This window comes from Lemur catta, chromosome 20 (genome assembly GCF_020740605.2).
Source record: "Lemur catta isolate mLemCat1 chromosome 20, mLemCat1.pri, whole genome shotgun sequence".
Lineage (NCBI taxonomy): Eukaryota > Metazoa > Chordata > Mammalia > Primates > Lemuridae > Lemur > Lemur catta.
Window position 1 is genome coordinate 13562529 of NC_059147.1, and position 20851 is coordinate 13583379.

General features: G+C 44.6%; 2 protein-coding genes across 2 annotated transcripts in view; both read left to right on the forward strand.

The window, feature by feature from the left end:
* PKD1L2 (polycystin 1 like 2) overlaps positions 1-7567 on the forward strand; it is a 78229-nt gene extending 70662 nt beyond the window's left edge. Inside the window, exons 39-43 of the mRNA XM_045533284.1 lie at positions 1516-1676; positions 3122-3332; positions 4062-4163; positions 4367-4498; positions 7181-7567. Of these exons, the coding sequence (XP_045389240.1) occupies positions 1516-1676; positions 3122-3332; positions 4062-4163; positions 4367-4498; positions 7181-7477 (903 nt within the window). The 3' untranslated portion in view covers positions 7478-7567. The remainder of the gene's footprint in view (positions 1-1515; positions 1677-3121; positions 3333-4061; positions 4164-4366; positions 4499-7180) is intronic.
* A 2971-nt stretch (positions 7568-10538) lies between these two features.
* GCSH (glycine cleavage system protein H) lies at positions 10539-19877 on the forward strand. Its single transcript, XM_045533285.1, has 5 exons — positions 10539-10726; positions 14831-14910; positions 16714-16777; positions 18226-18357; positions 19262-19877. The coding sequence occupies exons 1-5, from the start codon at positions 10579-10581 to the stop codon at positions 19357-19359; spliced, it is 522 nt and encodes a 173-aa protein (XP_045389241.1). The 5' UTR covers positions 10539-10578; the 3' UTR covers positions 19360-19877.
* Positions 19878-20851: the final 974 nt, after the last annotated feature.

Below are 20851 nucleotides of genomic sequence, written 5' to 3' on the forward strand. Positions count from 1 at the left end.
TTTGACCTGTGACACCTGCTGGGAAAATAGAATTAAAAACAAAGTCTCCTGCCAATCCAGAAAACCTCTCCAAAGAGTAGAAAAGAAAATAACCTCATTTTTAAAAATTATTTTTTTGATTGTAGTAAATATACATCACATAAAATTGACGATTTTAACTATTTTAAGTGCGCAGTTCAGTGGCAGTAAGCACATTCACATCATTAAACGACAGTCACCACCATCCATCTCCGGATGGATGCATTCTTTTCGCCTTGCAAAACTGAAACCACACTCCTTAAACAATAACGCCCTGTTCCTCCTCAAGAAAACAACTTTCAGCTGGGCCTGGTGACTCACGCCTGTAATCCCAGCACTCTAGGAGGCTGAGGAGGGAGGATCGCTGGAGGTCAGGAGTTCGAGAGGAGCCTGAGCAAGAGCGAGACCCCCGTCTCTACTAAAAATAGAAAGAAATTATCTGGCCAACTAAAAATATATAGAAAAAATTAGCCGGGCATGGTGGCGCATGCCTGTAGTCCCAGCTACTCGGGAGGCTGAGGCAGAAGGATTGCTTGAGCCCAGGAGTTTGAGGTTGCTGTGAGCTAGGCTGATGCCACGGCACTCACTCTAGCCCGGGCAATAGAGCGAGACTCTGTCTCAAAAAAAAAAAAAAAGAAAAGAAAAGAAAAGAAAAGAAAATACTTCCGTCACTGAATAAGCATCACAGCAGAGTGTGATGTGCATCACAGGCAATCCAATAAAGCGATTGCAAAGACAGGAAGCAGTCTCACCCTTTAATATAGCCAGGAGGACACAACACGTTACGTGCATGTTCTCAGGCTAAATGATAAGGAATCCTCAGGTAAGAAGACTTGGCTGCACCCTCTGTCACCTTAGTCCATCCTAAATTCACCTGGTAATTGGGTGGCCACCTGTGTTTAATTGCCTTCATCAAAAGGAAAAATAAACCTCTATCGTTATGACAGGAGGTAGTCTTGCAACTTAAAGCCAGGTGCCTGCCGAAGTTAGGCTCCTACCCTCCTGGGGAAACTGGGAGATGGGGCGCTCTCGTCCTTGACAATTACGTTGCCAAGAGATGGCCCCCAGGTCCTCGAGAAAGACGCTCCTGTGCTGTAAAACTGGCAAGAGCGCTTGTCTAGCTTTTAAGAAGATTTACCTGCATCTCAAAGGGGCAGAGAAAGAATTGACAATGGCATAGTTTCTAAAGTAAATGCTCAATGAAAAAGGAGGGGTTGGGGGGATTCTCTCCCTCCCCCCCCCTTTTTGCACCAGAGATAAGTAGGTAATCATATTTACTCTTACAAGTCCTGTAGCCGGGTTTAGTGATGGGTGCAGATGGGTCTGTGCACAAGGCTGGGGACAGGCTCCCGGGCACGCTACCTGTGCCTGTGGGGCCAGGGCTTGGGGAGCCCCCCCAGGGTCCCTAATGCCCTGCCAAATGGTCCTCCTGGGTGGTGAGCGAGCAGCTGCAGGGGAGGGGACAGACGTCACTACATCCTCAGGCTCCTTTTTCAGGGCAAGCTCATGATGACGCAGAAGTGGGGCTACTTCTGCAGCAAATGGAATCTTCTGGAACTGGCCATCATCCTGGCCAGCTGGAGCGCCCTGGCGGTGTTTGTGAAGAGGGCCATCTTGGCTGAGCGTGACATCCAGCGCTGCCGGACCCACCGGGAGGAGTAAGTGGCTATCTCCTCGGGCCCCAGCTCCCCCCCTGGCCACCTTCCTCCAGCTCTGAGGGCCAGGGTACAGAGCCAGGCTTTGGAATGTCGGGACCCTCAGTGGCTCAAGGAGCGCTCCTAGTGGAAATCACTGTGGCTGCCACCTAGATTCGGGATTGGGGCCTGAAGTGTGTACAATTGGAGAGGACTCTTTTAATGTAACATCTGACTTCTGCAAATCTTACCAAAATGCAGGACCGTGTGGCATCCTGCCTAGGTCCCTTGAAGCCCTTTGGAGAGGGTTTTTGCGAGTGTTCATGACCAGTAAAGTCACCTCTGCTCCCATTTACCTAGGGTCCACTATGTGCCAGGCTGGTTTTGTTCACTCAGTGAATCCCCTAAGAACTGACAGAGATAGAGGTTATCACTGCCCCACGTAACAAAGAAATTGAGGCTCAGAGAGGTAATGCGATATCCCCAAGACCACACAGCTAAAACGCGGCAGAGAAGAAATTCAAACCTAGCTTGTATGGCTCCAGGATCCTCTACCTTACTTGGAATCATTACGTTTCTTTCTTTCTTTATTTTTCAGAGAGACAGAGTGTCGCTCTCTTGCCCAGGCTGCGTGCAGTGCCACGTCATAGCTCACAGCAACCTCAAACTCCTGGGCTCAAGTGATCCTTCCGCCTCGGCCTCCTGAGTAGTTAGGACTATAGGTGTGTGCCACCATGCCTGGCTAATTTTTAAAATTTTCGTAGAGGACGGGCTTGGTGGCTCACACCTGTAATCCTAGCATTCTGGGAGGCCGAGGCAGGAGGATTGCTCGAGGTCAGGAGTTTGAGACCAGCCTGAGCAAGAAAGAGACCCCATCTCTACTAAAAAATAGAAAGAAAGTACCTGAGCAACTAAAAACAGAAAAAAAAAAAATTAGTCCGGAGTGGTGGTGCACACCTGTAGTCCCAGCCACTTGAGAGGCTGAGGCAGGAGGATTACTTGAGCTCAGGAGTTTGAGGTTGCTGTGAGCTAGGGTGATGCCACGGCACACTAGCCTGGGTGACAGAGCGAAACTCTGTCTCAAAAATAAAATAAAATTTAAAAAATAAAAAAAGACTGCTAGTTAATGGCCCCATGAACTAGCTACTGAGTCCCTGTGACCACACTGTCATCTTCATCACCATCACCATCAGTATAAACATCATCACTTTCATCCCCATCATCATCACCACCATCATCACCATCATCATCACTCTCGTCCCCATCATCACCATCACCATCATCACCACCTGGCTGGGCAAACTGGGACGCTGTCTCCCAGACCTATTTCTGGACACGATGGCCTCTGAGGCCATGGCGAGTCTCATCCTCCACCCTGAGATGGTGATAAGTCTACTCTTGCATCCCGCTGAGGTCCGGCTGAGCTGCTCACAGTCTCTGAGACCCAGCCGTCCCATCTTGTCCCACAGGGGAATCAGTTTCAGCGAGACAGCAGCAGCGGACGCTGCCCTTGGCTACATCATTGCCTTCCTGGTACTCCTGTCCACGGTGAAGCTCTGGCATCTGCTCAGGCTGAATCCCAAAATGAACATGATCACATCAGCCCTACGCCGTGCCTGGGGTGATATTTCAGGCTTCATCATTGTCATCCTCACCATGCTCCTGGCATACTCCATTGCAGTGAGTGGCTCCTTTGGGAAAACCTCGGGGCTGGTCTCCATGGAAGCCAAGGCTATTTGGTAGGGGCGGTGCAGGGGCTGCAGGGACATTGCAGCATCCCCTGGGACCAGAAGTCACCAATTCAGAGCCAGGTGGTGCTGGGCCTCGTTCTGACACCACAGCCCTGAGAAAGTCTCAGGGGAGGGGTGTCATGGTAGGGGAACCCCATTGTCCGTGCAGCCCAACTCCCGCAGAGCAAAGAGGCCTCTGAAAGTCCAGTTTCATGACTGAGTCTTTGGGGAGCCATCTGGGGAACGCAGCAGTGGCTTAGCAGGTGGCTGCCTGAGCACTCTCTTGGGTGGCAGCTGCAGCACAAGACAGGCTGGGATCATAGCAAGGGTCCCTGACGAGGTCATTCGGGCAGGCACTTCCAGAGCACAACACACACATACACACACACACAAGTGCACATACGCAGGCGCCGATGCCCACAGAAGTACACACGCACACTCGCATCAGCACACGCATGTGACCTTGCAACACACATGCCCGCAGAGAGAAGCACACGCATCCCATGCAAAACCGGCTGTGTACACACACCCACTAGCGTGCCCCCCGTAGGTACGGATGGTTTTGTCAGGCCAGGCCAAAGGGGTGGCTGACACAGACCACTGACTCTACTGTCGAACAACAGGCTTTGGGGGGCTTCACGGCTTCTTCCCCTATTCATGAGGACTCTTTCCATGACAGTCAAACTTAATATTTGGTTGGAAACTCCGTTCCTACAAAACCCTCTTTGATGCGGCAGAAACGCTGATCAGCCTTCAGCTAGGAATCTTCAACTACGAGGAGGTAACAGGGTGGGGACGTGGACCCCATGCCATCCCTGGGGCCCGGGGCCTGCTCTCCCTCCTCCAGGCCATCCTAGAGCCCACAGGTGCCCGTACCTCAGCCCCTGGGCCCTTCCCACTCCAGGCTCTGTGGACTGAGGACCAGTGGGGGAGGTGGCCTCTAGGACACAGGACCCCGGATGGCCCTAGCTTTCCTCCTGGCAGGTCCTGGACTACAGCCCAGTGCTCGGCTCCTTCCTCATTGGGTCCTGCATCGTTTTCATGACGTTTGTGGTGCTGAATCTCTTTATCTCTGTTATCCTGGTGGCCTTCAGCGATGAGCAAAACTGCCATCAGGTGAGTCCCTCGGGGCTATTCTTCCTGAGCCATTGACCTTCAACAAGGAAGAGGCCGGTGCAGCGGCCTCAGACTTTAGAGGGACTTGACAGACCATTGTAGCTCAAAGCCCTCATTTCACAGGAGGGGAAACTGAGGCACTGGAGGAGGAAATGACTTCCCCCAAGATCACAAGCAAGTGAGCGGGAGAGCTGGGACCAGAGCCTGATTCCCGGTGTGGGACTCTGTTCCCTACCCCAGTGGTTCTCAGCCCTGGCTGCACACTGGAATCCCTGGGGGCCTTTTGCAAACCACTGCTGCCCCACCCGAGGCCAATACAAACAGAGTCTCTGGGGGAATGATCCAGGCACTGTAGTTTTGGAATCTCCCCAGGTGATTTCAATGTACAGCCGAGGTCAAGAGGCCCTAAGGCACTAAGCTCTGAAACCTCAACCCTTGTCGGTGGGGCTCAGACAGCAGCAAGCTGGGCCCCCCGCAGTCAACCTTCCACCCACAGAAGACTGTCTCCCACCACGCTCCCTTTGATTTGTTCATTTCTGTCCAAGAGCAGTGATTTCAGGGTGGTGTTTTTCAAAATTGCAAAATGTTACATAAAGGTGATGTACTTCACCATGTGAAAGGATCATTTGAAAGAGAGAGGTACTTTTCTGGAAGCCAGGAAGTTACTGACCACAGGATGAAAGAATGACAGCCCCTCACCTCGTCCCCTCGTCTGTTTGTTGCTGATGGTCACTAGCACACTTGTAATGTGTGTGTCCTGGATCTGTGCCTGAAAAGGAAAATGAAAATTGTTTTTTTTTTCCCTACTATACGTTCATTCAGCACAGAACACTTCTGTGACCAGATTTGTGGGGATTTTTCCCTACACACCAAGCGGTTCTCCAGCGGACAGCAGCTGGGTGTCCTTTACAGGTTGAGTATCCCTAATTTGAAAATCAGAAATCCAAAATGCTGCAAAATCCAAAAATTTTTGAGCTCCTGTGTGCCAACATGAGGCTAGAGGCCAGAAGTTCAAGACTTGCCTGGACAACATAGTGAGACCCCCATCTCTACAAAAAATTTTTAAAAATTAGCCGGGCATGGTGGCGCATGCCTGTAGTCCCAGCTACTCGGGAGGCTGAGGCAGGAGGATTGCTTGAGGCCAGGAGTTTGAGGTTGCTGTGAGCTATGATTGCAGCACTGTGCTTCCAGCCTAGGTGACAGAGAGAGATTCTGTCTCTAAAAATAACAAAAATAAATAAAAAAATAAATAAATGAATAAACGAGAGGATGGTTTAGATTATATGCAAATACAACACCATTTTATATCAGGGACTTGAGTATCTGAGGATCTTTTGGTGACCACCCCCACCCTGAGGCCATCTATAGGGGCACCACCCTAAGTCACCTCATTAGCATAACATCTGGTGGGATCAAAAAAAATGGCTTGTTCTGAATAGTAAAAGACACTCCTGACACTCAGGAAATTCTAAAGAACCAGAGACAAAGACCAAATACATTTCATATTATACCACAGTGCACTTCTCCTACAAAGTTCTGACATGTCGAAAACGATTTTGTAGTGTCTGGGAAACATTTTCATTTTAGCAGGGAAGCAGAGAGCACTGCTAGGTCTGATACCCATACTCAAACTGTACCTTAATTTGGAGGTGGGGTCACAGGCAATTAGATGGACACCTTTAGTGGAAATTACTTTTGCAGAGTGGGTTCCCTTTTTTTTTTTTTGAGACAGAGTCTCACTCTGTTGCCCGGGCTAGAGTGCCATGGCATCAGCCTAGTTCACAGCAACCTCAAACTCCTGGGCTTAAGCGATCCTTCTGCCTCAGCCTCCTGAGTAGCTGGGACTGCAGGCATGCGTCACCATGCCCAGCTAATTTTTTCTATATATTTTTAGTTGTCCAGCTAATTTCCTTCTATTTTTAGTAGAGACGGGGTCTCGCTCTTGCTCAGGCTGGTCTCGAACTCCTGAGCTCAAACGATCCGCCCGCCTCGGCCTCCCAGAGTGCTAGGATTACAGACATGAGACACCGCGCCCGCCCGGCCTTTACATAAATTCTTAACAGCCTCTGCTGGGGATGGTAGAGCGCATTTTCTGACCAGTTTACTAAATGTGACATTTTGTTACCTACAGCCTTTATGTGCAGTCAGCCATTCCTGTTTCCTAGAAATTGTTTATTCCTTGCTTTAAATCTATCAATCTATCTATGGTTGAGAAACGTGGGAAAGCTAGAGAGAAACATCTATTTAATTTTAAATTCCCCAGGGGCTAGGCCACGAGGCAAACTGGGAAAGCAGAAGAAATAACAAGAAGGATCAAAAGAAAGAGCCACTAGCAGCACTCTGCCCTAGAGGGAAACAGGTGGCAGTCATCTGAGAAGTGGGTCCCCATGCTATCAGTGCTGCCTAAATTCAGATTCAGTAGCCCAGCCAAGGCTCTGAGAATGTAAGCGTTGCCCTGAAAACCCAGGCATCCTCGGCAGAGAGGAGAGAGCCCACTGAGGTTAAAGGAGCAAGCACACAGCCTTGGGGTTCCTAAGAGGCCATCCCAACCCAAAACGACTCTGAACAGTGGAGTGACCTTAGGCTGAGACCAAACTGGACAAAAAAGCCATGGTTTCCCCTTAGAAAAGCCCCCAGAAAGGAGGGTTCTACATACATCAATTGATTCTTTCTTTCTTGCAGCTGTCGGAAGAAGGAGAGATTGCAGACTTGCTGCTGATGAAAATACTCAGTTTCCTGGGCATTAAACACAAAAGAGAAGATCCTCACAGCAGCAGTGAGCAGCCCGAGGCGCTGTCCCAGGCTCGGCCCCCTCAACCCCCACGAGCTTTCCCTAAAGTCTCAGCTGTCTGTCCACCACCACCACCACCTACGGGTGGGGAAGGCCACAGCCTCCTGCCTGTGCTCACCAGTGATTCTATAGTCTCTCCAGGTCGCGTGTCTTGTGTCTGCAGAAGGGTTACCAAGCCCAGCAAGTAAAACAATTAGAATAACACAGACATACATTGAATCACCACTACTGTGAGAGTTTGTTCAAATGTCTTTCCTCCTAGAAATAAAAGAAATATTGTACGGAGCTTGGGAAAAAAAAAATCTCTACAGACTAATTATTTCATCTTTTTGGTTGGTCAGGGGTTGCTTTTAAATTATTCTAATTCAGGGCTTCTCGAACGGTGTCTGAGAGATGCTAATGGATGGTGTATTAGCTTCCCTGGATAAAGTATCAAGAACTGGGTGGCTTAAAACAAGAGAAGTTTATTCTCTCCCAGTTCTGGAGCCTGGAAATCTGAAATCACGATGTTGGCAGGGCCAGGCGCCCTCCGAGGGCTCGAACGAGGGATCCTCCTTGCCTCTTCCAGCTCTGGGCGACTGCCAGCAAGCCTCAGTGTTCCTCACCTTGCAGAAGCATCAGTCCCATCTTGTCACGTGTCCTCCTCCCTGTCTCTTCTCTTATCAGGACACCAGTCCTAGTGGACTAGGGCCCAGCCTACTCCAGTATGGCCTCATCCTAACTGATTACATCTGCAAGAACTCTATTTCCCAATATGGTCACATTCTGAAGTACTGGGGCTTAGGACTTTGACATATCTCTTTACGGGGCACAATTCAATCCCCTAAAGTTTAGTGTCATCCTCCCGAAAAAGTTTCTGAATCAAATGAAGGTAGGGAATACCGGGTTATAAAGGTTGCTTACATAAGTTCTTTAGCATGAAATTGCCAGAGTTTTTAACATGCTCAGTGTGTGGTGTGTGCTACAGTCTCCCTGAGCATGAGAGATGAAGCGTGTAATGATTTCCGAACTCCTCTGACCAAGGTATCAGGTACTGAAGCACCCCACTCAGGGCTAGGGTTCCTTAGATGATACTTTGGTTTTTAGCCTTGGCTGCATGCCAGAGTCACCAGACTTCATCCCAATACATCAGAATCACTGGGCTTGGGCCCTAGGTGTTGTTTAAGCTCCTCAGGTGATTCCAGGTGCAGTCAGACTTGATAACCATGCTCTAAATTCTGAGACCCAAAAGTCTAGATAATCAAGGGCTTCCAAGTGTCAGCGCAGATGAGTGCACAGGGGACAAGCTTCCAGCATCTTTTCCAGCTCACCCTGTCTTGTCCCTCCTCCTCACACGCCCACTGTTGCAGATACTATAGGTTCCCAGCCCCTAATCCGTTCTATGCTTTCCTCTTTACTACGAGAAACCTGACTTTGTTCAGGTAGCCATCTGCCCCTCCCCCACATGACCCCTGGGAAGGCCACCAGTAGCCACCACAAGGTCAATCTTGATGAGTCTTAGTAATGGTAATCCATTTCCATTACATAAAACCATTTGTTTCATATAATTGTGACATTATAGAAGTAGTGACATTATACAAGGTAGGCAAGATCTGGAGTTTAGGGTAGACCAGTGTAATCCATTCAGCATCCCAGACAGAGGCAAGAACAGAGTTTAAGAGCAGCTGCTTAGTCAGCCTAGAGGTTAAGTCCTACTACTGCCACCTAGGAGCTACTTAAGGTGTAAAACGTCTCCTCCATTCCACTCCTGAGCTAGTTCCTCAACCTTTCTGAGCCTTCGGCACTGCATTTATCAGATGAGTGTAATGCCTACCAGAAAGGGTTTTGGGGAGGATTAAAAAGATAAGGTGTGCAAGGGCCAGGCACATAGCAAGGGCTCAACAGATGGTGATAATCTATTCAAAGGACAATGGTGCATGACAGCCCTTGCAAGCCGCTGCACAGATGTGCTGGCAACCCTAAATTCAGAAGCAGGATGAAGCTCAGTGCAACAACGTATGGGACCCCCAAACACCCACCCTGTGGTACTGAAGGTGTGGAGTTTGAGGTGTTTCCTTGCTGACTCATGCCCGCTCCATAAAATCTGTGTTGAGGCCGGGCACTGTGGCTCACGCCTGTAATCCTAGCACTCTGGGAGGCCGAGGCGGGTGGATCGCTGGAGGTCAGGAATTCGAGACCAGCCTGAGCAAGAGGGAGACCCCGTCTCTAGTAAAAATAGAAAGAAATTATCTGTACAACTAAAAATATACATAGAAAAAATTAGCCGGGCATGGTGACGCATGCCTGTAGTCCCAGCTACTCGGGAGGCTGAGGCAGGAGGATCGCTTGAGCCCAGGAGTTTGAGGTTGCTGTGAGCTAGGCTGATGCCAAGGCACTCAGTCTAGCCCGGGCAACAAAGCGAGACTCTGTCTCAAAAAAAAAAAGAAAAAAAAATCTGTGTTGAAGGTGAGGTCTTCCCAGAACCTATTTTTTCTTCTGACTACTTGGAGCAGGATGATGACTTTGACTTTTCTCGGAAGGCTTTGGTCATGGGGCTGGCTGATTAAGCAAGGAAGTGTCCACGCCGGGTCTCAACTCTGCCTTTTGAACAGTGCTGCATTAGAGACTGGCTCTGGTCTAGCATCCACCAAGAAGTCACTCCTGACCCTTGGATAAGCCCTTTCCTCTCTATAAGCTTCTTGATTCTGTCTGTCCCCTTCTGTAAAGTAATAACGTGGGCTCCTGGGCTGTTTACAGTATTTCCAAAAGTCAGAAGAACTGCATGTGGGTCTGCGCGACTTTGGCAACGCCCAACGACCATCTGCGGGCGTAATGATTCTGGGCTGGACTTGGCTGTGAGTTCAGCCCTGGGTGACCTCGATTCTCTGTTGTCGGGCTGCATCCATCCCTGCCTGGAGCCGTCCTCCCGGCGACGGTGATGACGCAGCCCTCGGCACAGCCCGCGGGCCGGATGGACCCCGGCGCTGCTGACCCCGCACTTTCGCCCAGAGCCGACGCCTGCAGCAAGGCCCCGTCCCCTTCTCCCTGCGGCCCTCCGCGCTAGTCCCCGCCCCTCAGTGCTGCCTCATCCGGGCTTCAGGCTCGTCCACAGGTCCACGCCCCTCTCTCGCGTCGCCCTATCCGCCATCGCGCCAGGCCCGGGAGTCCCCGCCCTCCCGAGCGTTGCCCAATTAGGCTCTGCCAGGCCCCCCCACCCCCGCCCGGGCCCCGCCCCCCGCCCGGGACGCGCACTACCCCTGTGGTCCGAGTGGCCGAGGCGCTGCGCGGCGACCCTCGGTACCCTGCGAACATGGCGCTGCGAGCGGCGCGGAGCGTGCGGGCTGTGGCCTGCAGCCTGCGCTCGGCCTCGGCGCCCACCGCGCGCTGCCCGCCGCGGCCCTGGCGGCTGGGGGCGGGCGCCGTCCGCACGCTGCGCACTGGACCCGCTCTGCTCTCAGGTGAGCGCAGCAGGCACGTGGGCGAGCCGGGCTCCTCCCTCGCGCCTGAGCCGGCTCTGCCGGGGCAGGGCTGGACATGGAAAAGGCTCGAGTTCCCACTCCTCTGCCATCCGCGCGGAGCGAGCACGAGTCCTGCCCCACGCTTCTGTTTCTTGTCGGGATCCCTAGATGTGTGGCCGCTTCCCCCTCTGGAACAGGCGTGCGGAGACGCGAGCGGTCTTTGTACGTGGAGTGGGAGGGGGAGGCCTGCAGGACCCTGGCGGTGGCGTGCGGGCTGGTCCCCGCAGGGAAGTCGGCCGCTCGCGCGGCAGTAGCCAGGCCGGCCCGGGCAAGCTTCTCAGTGACCTTAGGTCATCTTGCGTTTGTGTGCATCGGGGGACCCTAAATGGGGAGGTCTTTAGTTTGCTAAATGGACCGCTACTGAGAACACCGAAGTAAAATTAAAGCAGAAGCACTTATTAAAATTAAAGCACTGGATCTAGATTTTTACTAGTTAAAACTAGCATAACGTTGAAGACTCAGCCATTTTCATAAAAACAAATTAAAGTCGTCTGGACTCTACAGAAGTTCTCCTAAAGTTTATATTGAGTCATTCATGTCTGTTGGAGCCGAAGTGAGGCCTAACTTAAATGGACTTGAAATAACTGGGAGACCTGCCCATAAATGTCTTGTCCATTTGTGCTACTTTAGCACAATTAGCGCAGCAGAAAAACAGTTTTCTTTCTTTATGAGCAAATCCTTAACACAAACTGCGCCTTGTAAGAACTCAGGCTTCTCAGCGGGCATAGATCTGTGATGGCTGCTGTCTCATTAAATTCGTTGTTTTAGAAACCTGTTTGAACTGGAATTGTTAATTTATTGCAAAGTTTGATGGATAAAGATTTACTTCTCTCTTGCTAATATTCACTCAGCTCTGTTTGTGATACATATCAGTATCAGTACATAACCAATTTGAATACAAGGATAAAAGCATTTCCCAGATAAGAATTTAATTCCAAATCTGTGGTTTTTGTTTTATTTTTACTGGGTGTTGCACTGTCTCTAGCTGTTAGCATTCTCTAGATATCTAGTTAAATATTGACCAAAATATCAATGCCCATGATCTGGTTAAGCAACTAGGTTTGTAATAGCATACAAACCCCACTTCCAATTCTGGTTCTTCCTCTTATGAGCTATGTGATCTTAGAGTCTCTTAACTTCTCAGAATCTGTTTTCCTTATCAGAAAAGTGGCTATAATACCTACCTCACAGAGTTTTGGGGAGGATGAAATGAAATAATGTAACTGGTGTACATACAGCCTGGTACATAATAAGCACTTGATAAATGTTACTGGTTATCAAATATTAGTGTGTACCAAGAAAAAACTGACCGATATTAATATAAAATATATTTTATCTGACTGGTGACCTTGAAAGGAGGAAAATGCAAAATTTTCATGAATCCCTCACAACTAATTTTCTAGGGCCCAAAATCATGTTTTTCAAGGTCTAGTTAAGAATTATTTACCTAATCTCCTGTCCACTTTTTCCCGTTTGGCCAGGGTTAAAGGGCAATTGTACAATTCATTGTCTTTAACCTAAATAGCGTGCCTAGTAAAAAAAGATTTGGGGACTTGGAAGTCAAGTGGACCTAGGTGCCCTGAGCTTAGTAATGGTGCTGGCTTCTGTAAACTTGTGGTTGCTCAGTTGCTAAAGTGAGTGTCAGAGCAACCTTACTTCTAAGATTATCTTTACAGTTAGGCAAGGTGGCAAGGGCAAAATCAGGACAGTAGTCTCAGAGAGGTCGTAATATTTATAATTGTCTAGCCCTTACTTTCAAAAAGTATATTAGCTTTAAACTGCTCATAAGTGGTAATGTGATTAGACAGTTCTAGCATTGCAAGAGAATGAGAAGAATTGAGTCTTGTAGCCAAATAACTATACCATCTATTTTGCTCAGAATCTACTTTTCTTAAACTTTAAAAAATTATTTCACTCCAACTTTTGAATGCTTACTATGTGCGAAGCACTGTGTTTAGAACTGGGAATACAAATGAAAACGAGATAAACCCTGCTCTTTTTGGCTCTGCACTCACAATCTTCTTCCTGGGGGAAACTGACAAATGGTCTATACCATATAGCATGTAAAGTACCAAGAGTGTTTGGGGTGGGTGTGATGGGGAGGGAGTGGTGCAAGGTGCTGTGAGAGCATGATGAATGGCCCAAAAACCCAGACTTGGTTAGACACGTCTTTGGGCAGGAAAAGGCTTCTAAATTGAGACCTGAAGTAGTTAGAATAGGTGGTAGGGAGAATGTTTCAGTCAGAACGTTATGGGCCTGGCATGGTGGCTCACGCCTGTAATCCTAGCACTCCGGGAGGTTCAGGTGGGAGGATCTCCTGAGCCCAGGAGTTTGAGGTTGCAGTGAGCTGTGATGATGATGCCACTGCACTATAGCTGAGGTGACAGGGAGATCCTGTATCCAAAAAAAAAAAAACCAACCTTATATACAAAGCAACCTTTCTTACCTAAACACCAGATTGACTTGAGGCATTCAGTTATTAGTGGAATGAAACAAAGTAAGTTTCTTTGTGACAGATGTTGTAACTTCTTCCACTGAAGGGTATAGAATTTAGAAAGGGGAAAAAGACATAAATAATAATTTATACACTTACATTCTGCTGCATGTCAGAGCTGTAATCAAAGCAACTTAATGCTGCTTTAAATAACAACTATCTTTTGGGTAAAGGGTAAGAATGAATCAGCAAGGCTTACTTTAAAATAGTATTTGAATTAATGAACCATTTTCCTATTAACTTCTGTTGCATTGTTTTTGGAAAAATACTTGGCTTCAGAATGTGAAATATTAATACATATAAGAATATAGCATATGCTTTTTTGAAAAAAAATTCATTAAAGCAAGTACTTTTAACTTTAAATCCTAAATAACTTTTTTTTATATCTCTTGAACATTGGCAGTCTTTATTCCAGGAATTCCTGAATAGTTTGACCATATCTTTAAAGAGAAGTTCATAGAGTCAGAGGCTGACCTGTCCGGCAAATGTTGAACAGAGCGTGACTTTGCACCAATTAGTGGCTTAGCTCTGAGGTGCCTGTTGAGTTCTGATCTTAGTTTTCTTGTTAAACGACAGTAGACACTTTATTCAAGGGCAGGCTTAAATTTGATTAAAGTAGAATTTTAAGAACTTAGTCAAATTATAATTACTCTAGGAGGTCAGTTTCATTCCTGTGAAATTTCCCTTTACAACCAAGCTTCAGTGAAGCCCTCTTAGGTCAACTCTACTTAAAGAGTCATATCATTATTATTATTGTTATTTTGGTCAAATAGTTTCTTATATGAGCAGTCTTTATGCTGCCTCCCAAAACCCTTTTACCCCAAATCTGTTGTCACAGGACAGACTGATAATTTTTGTTAATTCTTTTTTTTTTTTTTTTAATTAAAGTTAGGTTTTGATCCCAGGCCCTAACTTCAGTGCCTGTTTTTTGTTGTTTTTTTTTTTTTGACAAAGAGTCTTGCTCTGTCACCTGGGCTACAGTCTAGAGTACCATGGTGTCAGCCTAGCTCACAGCAACTTCAAACTCCTGGGCTCAAGTGATCCTCCTGCCTCAGCCTCTTGAGTAGCAGGAACTACAGGTGCGCTCCATGATGCTCGGCTGATTTTTTTCTATTTTTTAGTAGAGACGGGATCTCGCTCTTGTTCAGGCTGGTCTCAAACTCCTGACCTCAAGCAGTCCTCCCACCTCGGCTTCCCAGAGTGCTGAGATTACAGGTGTGAGCCAGTGTGCCCAGTCCAGACCAATAATAGTTAACTGTGCATTTGAAATGTGCTCCAAATTTTTTGTGATTTAGGCTAAGTAATGTTAAAGCAAATAATTTCCAAAAAATGCCCAACGTATTCAAATCGAGGCAATTTTGCTTAAATGCCACTGTTTAGAAGATGTGCCATCTTTACACATGATCTTTGTGCTTTCCTGGGCAGTGTACTATTGATAGGCAGTGTGAACTAGTCAAACACAAATACTGGGAAAGTCAGCAATGATAATGAAAAGTGCTTTTTAAGATGTGATGTCACTGCTTTTCTGAAATACCTGTCTTCTGTTTTAGTTCGTAAATTTACAGAGAAACATGAATGGGTAACAACAGAAAATGGTGTTGGAACAGTGGGAATCAGCAATTTTGCGCAGGTATTGGATTGTCTTAAAATATTTGTGAGTGCTCTCAAATAATTTGGATTGTCTATACCTTTTAAAAATTGTTTAATCTACCTTTGAATCTGTTTAGTCTGTACTTTGGGCCCCTTAAAGACACTCAAAGGAAAATAAATGAGAGGTAAAACATAATTTAGTTAGGGCATTATGTGGTATTTTAAGAGATGTTGAAAGGTTAGTACTTAAAGTAGGAAACATAGCTTATTCAAGAAAGAAATGTGGTTGTTTTATACCAGGCAGTTAAAGAAGGAAGAAAAGAGCAAGCCAAAGGGCTGGACTGTCACCAGCATTTTGTGGGTACACTGATACATACGTACTGGACCAGAGGGACATGAAGGAAGATGTAAATAGGCCAGATTTCACCAGGGGAAACCTTTTATTCAGCCTATCTTTTCTCTATTAATTCCCCTATCTCCACTGAGTCCATACTGAGATGTTGTTTAAAAGAAAATGAGAAGCCAGATATGAATAGCATGGGTCAGTGATTTTCAACTGGATGTATGTATTGGGTGAGGCAGAAGGGCAAAAGGGGATGTTAACTGATGGCAATACAGCCATGTGTCAATGACAGGGATATGTTCTGAGAAATACATCATTAATTAGGTGATTTCATCCTTGTGCGAACATCACAGAGTGTACTTAAACAAACCTAGATGGGATAACCTACTACACACCTAGCCTACATAGTATAGCCTATTGCTCCTAGGCTACACACCTGTATAACATGTTACTAAATACTGTAGGCAGTTATGATACAATGGTAAGTGTGTATTTAAACACATCTAAACATAGAAAAGGAACAGTAAAAATATGGTACAGGTTGAGCACCTGTAATCTAAAAATCTGAAGTGCTCTAAAATGTAAAGCTTTTTGCACACTGACATGATGCTCAAAGGAAATTTTCAGATTTTTGCATTGTACTATACTCAACTCAGCCGATTGAGTATAGTACAAATATTCCAAAATCTGAAACACTTCTCATCCCAGTCATTTTGAATAAAGGATATTCAACCTGTAATATAATCTTATGGGACCACTGTTGTATTTGCAGTCTGTCATTGACCAAAACATCATTATGTTGTGTGTGTGACTGTGCACACAATTCTTCAGAAATGTTGGGTTCTTGGGTATTGAGAATCTCTGACAATTGCCTGTTCATTGGCATATCTGTGTACCTACTCTGAGGTGCAGTACAGGGCAGGGTAGTCTGTGAAATATTGTATAAGATGTCGTGCTTACCTCCTGGAGTTTATCTATGAGGGGAATCAGCTGCATGGAAATGACATACAAACTTTCCACAGTAGATGTCACCTGAGTAGTACAAAGAGCCCTAATTCACTCACCTGACAGACTTCTTTCTGAAGTCAAGGTCTTCAGGGACTACAAGGCATGGGGACTATGATTTGTAGAATGAGTAGGATTTCAGCAAATGCAGGAGGGGTAATTGTGTAAGTAGAACTGCAGAGGTGGAAAAGCACAAAGTGTGTTTGTGCTCAGAAGATCCAGTTATCTTGTTTGGGGAATGTAGTTTGTGACAGGGGTCACTATGGCCTATGGGCCAAGTGTGGCTGGCAGCCTGTTTCTTGCAGCTTCTTAGTTAAGCATAGTTTTTACCTTTTTAAAGGGGTGTAAGGAAAACAGCTGTGGCCCTTCAAGTATAAAATATGTAGTGCTATCTTAATTATAGGGGATTCAGTGTTTGGCTTGTTCCCATTTACTGGGGAGTTTAAATTTGGTATCTTAAAGATTTTTGGTTTTGTTTTGTCTTGTTTTATTTAGGAAGCTTTGGGAGATGTTGTTTACTGTAGTCTGCCTGAAGTTGGGACAAAATTAAACAAACAAGGTGAGTGTTTTTCTCATCTTAGAATGCCATGATTTATGCCATGAATTTTCTTTACCTGACCTTTACCTTGAATAACTTATTTGCACCCAGGATCAATTAGAGTGCTTTTGACTCATGTAACAGTATATTCAAATAAAAGTAGTTTAACAACGGGGGTTTGTTACTGTCTTATACAGGCAGTCCAAAGATAGGTAGAAAGATAGAGGGTTATCAAGGACACAATTTCTTTTTGTATTTTTTCTGCCTCAGTGTGTCAGAGGTCACAAGATGGTGGCAAAATCCACAATAATCACATTCTGAAATGATAATATCCGAAAGTAGAAAGGGAGGGGCAAGCTCTCTTGTTTCTCTATTGAGAAAGAACATGTCAACCATCAGTCTCTTGGCAGATATTTCCTTACATTCCGTTAGCCAGGTCTGGGCTGTACTGCCATCTCTAGCTATTAGGGATGGTGGAAGGAGACTGAAGAGTTTTTTCAAACTTTGTAATGGAAGGTAGGAAGTAAAGGAAAATGGCTCTTAACAGCTCCTGCACATACAGCTGAGGTCTATTAAGTTTTAAAAAGTAAAATCAGCCTTTTTTTGGGGGGGGGGGCAGTAGATAGTATCCAGAAACAACATGGGCTCAGGAATCAACCTGGTCTTAAATCCTGACCCCACATCTTGTCAGTTGTATGACTTTGGGGGAAATTACTTAATTTAGGTATTATCTATAAATTAGGATACTTAGAGAGTAGCTGTAAGGCTTAAATGAGTAGAAGGCCCAGCATAAGAGCGGTGCTGGACAAATGTTAGCTGGTAGTATCAGGAATATTATTCATGAGGTCCTTGACATGTATAAGATAGTCTTACAGAATTTAAGTATCTGTTTTCTAAATGTCTTTGATAGTATTGGCCCTATCTTTTTCTGCTTAGTTTTTTCCACATTGTATGTCTTGAACTTTTTCAGCTTCCTAGCTCTGAATATCCTGTTTGGCCATTATATAATAAACATCATATCTCTTTTTGTAGGTCTTCCTAGATTGATTTCTTAAGACCCTTGATGTGATTGATAATCTTTTTATTTTATTTTTTTATTTTTTGAGACAGAGTCTTGCTCTGTTGCCCGGGCTACAGTGCTGTGGCATCAGCCTAGCTCACAGCAACCTCAAACTCCTGGGCTCAAGCAATCCTCCTGCCTCAGCCTCCCGAGTAGCTGGGACTACAGGCATGCACCACCATGCCCCGCTAATTTTTTCTATATATATTTTTAGTTGTCCATATAATTTCTTTCTATTTTTAGTAGAGACGGGGTCTCCCTCTTGCTCAGGCTGGTCTCGAACTCCTGAGCTCAAACAATCCGCCTGCCTCGGCCTCCCAGAGTGCTAGGATTACAGGCGTGAGCCACTGCGCCCGGCCAAGTCATTGACTTTTAACATTTAATATTTTCTTTAATTTTTTCCATTTAGATGAATTTGGTGCTCTGGAAAGTGTGAAAGCTGCTAGTGAACTCTATTCTCCTTTATCAGGAGAAGTAACTGAAATTAATGAAGCTCTGGCAGAAAACCCTGGACTTGTTAACAAATCTTGTTATGAAGATGGTAAGTTGTTGCCAGATATTTTTCAAGGGATTACTGCTATGGTTAACATTTAATCTAGAGTTTAAAGCAAGTTTAGTTGATTGTGACTTCATCTTTTTCTACTTCTTAGTATTAAATACAGATGTTCTGCTTTAAAAAGGAAAAAAAAAAGATTATCTGAATACATAGGGTTATATTTAAGATCTCTGACAATAAAAACATTGCCTGCCTTATTTTGCAATTGATGCTTGTTTTTAGTGTCAGTTGCAGATTCCTTGGTTGTTATGGTGTAAACACCTGCAAAGTATTTACCTCTTCAAACGTAAACCATCCACACATATTGTTTGATGTAGGTGGTGATAAAATAAAATATATTGCATTAATTTTTTGTTTTCTCACATTTTCATTTTTATGTAATAATAATGTAGTGAGTAAGCTAACAGCAGTATTCTCCATTTTATAGATGAATAGAGGCTCCAAAGGATTTATCTGTGTCACATGGCCAGTAAATGGCAAAGTTAGGATTAGGTTGTAGTTCTCCCTGGCCTATCACCTAGCCCTTCTAACTCTTCTACTCCTGATTTCTAATGCCCTTAATCTCAATGTGTGTTGGTGTTCCTTTTGTTAAGGAATATACGACTGCCTTGTATATTTGAATTACTTAAAGATTTAAATGTCAATTGTTGATGCTTATTATAAGCCAAGAGTTCTCAATCCATTATGGCTATAATTCTATTCTGCTTCGATATATATTAATTTAATTCTGAAGGCTAAAATTTAAAGGTTTCATGAACAAATACTATATATGATTTATGTAAAGAATACTAGATTAATTTTGAGGCATGTAGAAATTTACTTTACATTTTGGATGAATATGACTTTTTAAAAAGTTAATTTGGAATATAAGATTATTTTTTGGTTGCAGGTTGGCTGATCAAGATGACACTGAGTAACCCTTCAGAACTAGATGAACTAATGAGTGAAGAAGCATATGAGAAATACATAAAATCTATTGAGGAGTGAAAATGGAACCCCTAAATAAACTAGTGTGAAATAACTTAACCCAGCATAGTTGTCTTAAATTAGTGATGGATAGACGACTTAAAATAGCAACTATTCTCAACACTGCTAATGAAAGAAAATACTCCTTAACTTTCTAATGATTGTAGATAAACAAAATATGCATCTTTTTCGTAATACCCTATGATTTTTATAGACTAGAGGCTAGTATTCAGAATTCATCAAATTATCTGTGGTAAAAAACTAGTTATAAAAATTATGTAATTCAAGGATAACATTGTTATCTTAAGCCTTATATAATACTGTAACTTGCTTATATCCATACCAGGATTGGGGTTGAAATACTTAATGGTCTTTCCACTGGAAATAACTAGGAGTGAAGAAGCTTTCTTGGTTGTACAGTATCAAATGAAGAACGTTATTATCTTAATTTTGCAATATACTGCATTTGCTGGTGCTATTTTTATACAGTGAGCAACAGCCTTGCAGCAAAACAATAAAATATTCACCTTCTTTATTAATCATGTTGTTTGATGTTAATATTTCATTTAGTGACTATGCTAGTATTTGTAAAAATGCTAACTTAGCTTATGGAAAATTGTTTTTTAAAAGGAAATTTAAGCGATAACATAATCAAAAATATATCACTGACTTTGTTTTCCTGTCATGCTAGGTTAGAAGAGAAAAGAGAAAAAACAAAGAAAGGTGAAAGTTTTGATCAGCATAGCACACAGTATTCTTACGAAGTTAAACCACAGTCAGACTGCTACTTAAGTAATGGGAGAAGTGGACACAGTGAGGCTTTATATAATAAGCTCAGATACTGACTTGGTGAATATTCTTTGAATATGCTTAAGCATATTTACAGTGCCAAAAGGTATCTTCATGTAACTAATATAGCAGACTCTAATTTAGCCAACTGTAATAGGCTGATATTTTGGGGGGTGGGGTTATATATGCATACATGCAAATATATACATACAACATAAAACAAGAGGAGCATTTTCCTATATGAAAAAGAGAAGTATTCAGATACTACCACCTTCTGGTGGTGACTAAACAGCAAATATGAGAACTTAAAGTAGATAAATAACATTCAAATCTTTACTGTTCCTCAGCAGAAGAAACCATTCTTTCCAGGACTCTGCTGAAATATATTTAAAGATTTAACCTTTTGTTTTGAAGGTGCTCTCATATAATACCATCTTTAATTTTCACAACAGCCAGAGTTAGGCAGGTCATACCCACTACTACAACCACTTCACAGATAAGGTGATGGGAAGAAGATAAGAAATTTGCTAAATAGTTGGGAACATGGTAAGGATTTTTACACTTCCTGGTCTCCTCTTATCAGTCCCTTAGCAAGTGTTACTATAAAAATACTTAAATGGGCCAGGCATGGTGGTGCTTGCCTGTGATCCCAGCTACTCAGGAGTCTGAAGTGGGAGTTTTGCTTAAGCCCAGGAGTTTGAATCCAGCCTTGGGCAACATAGCA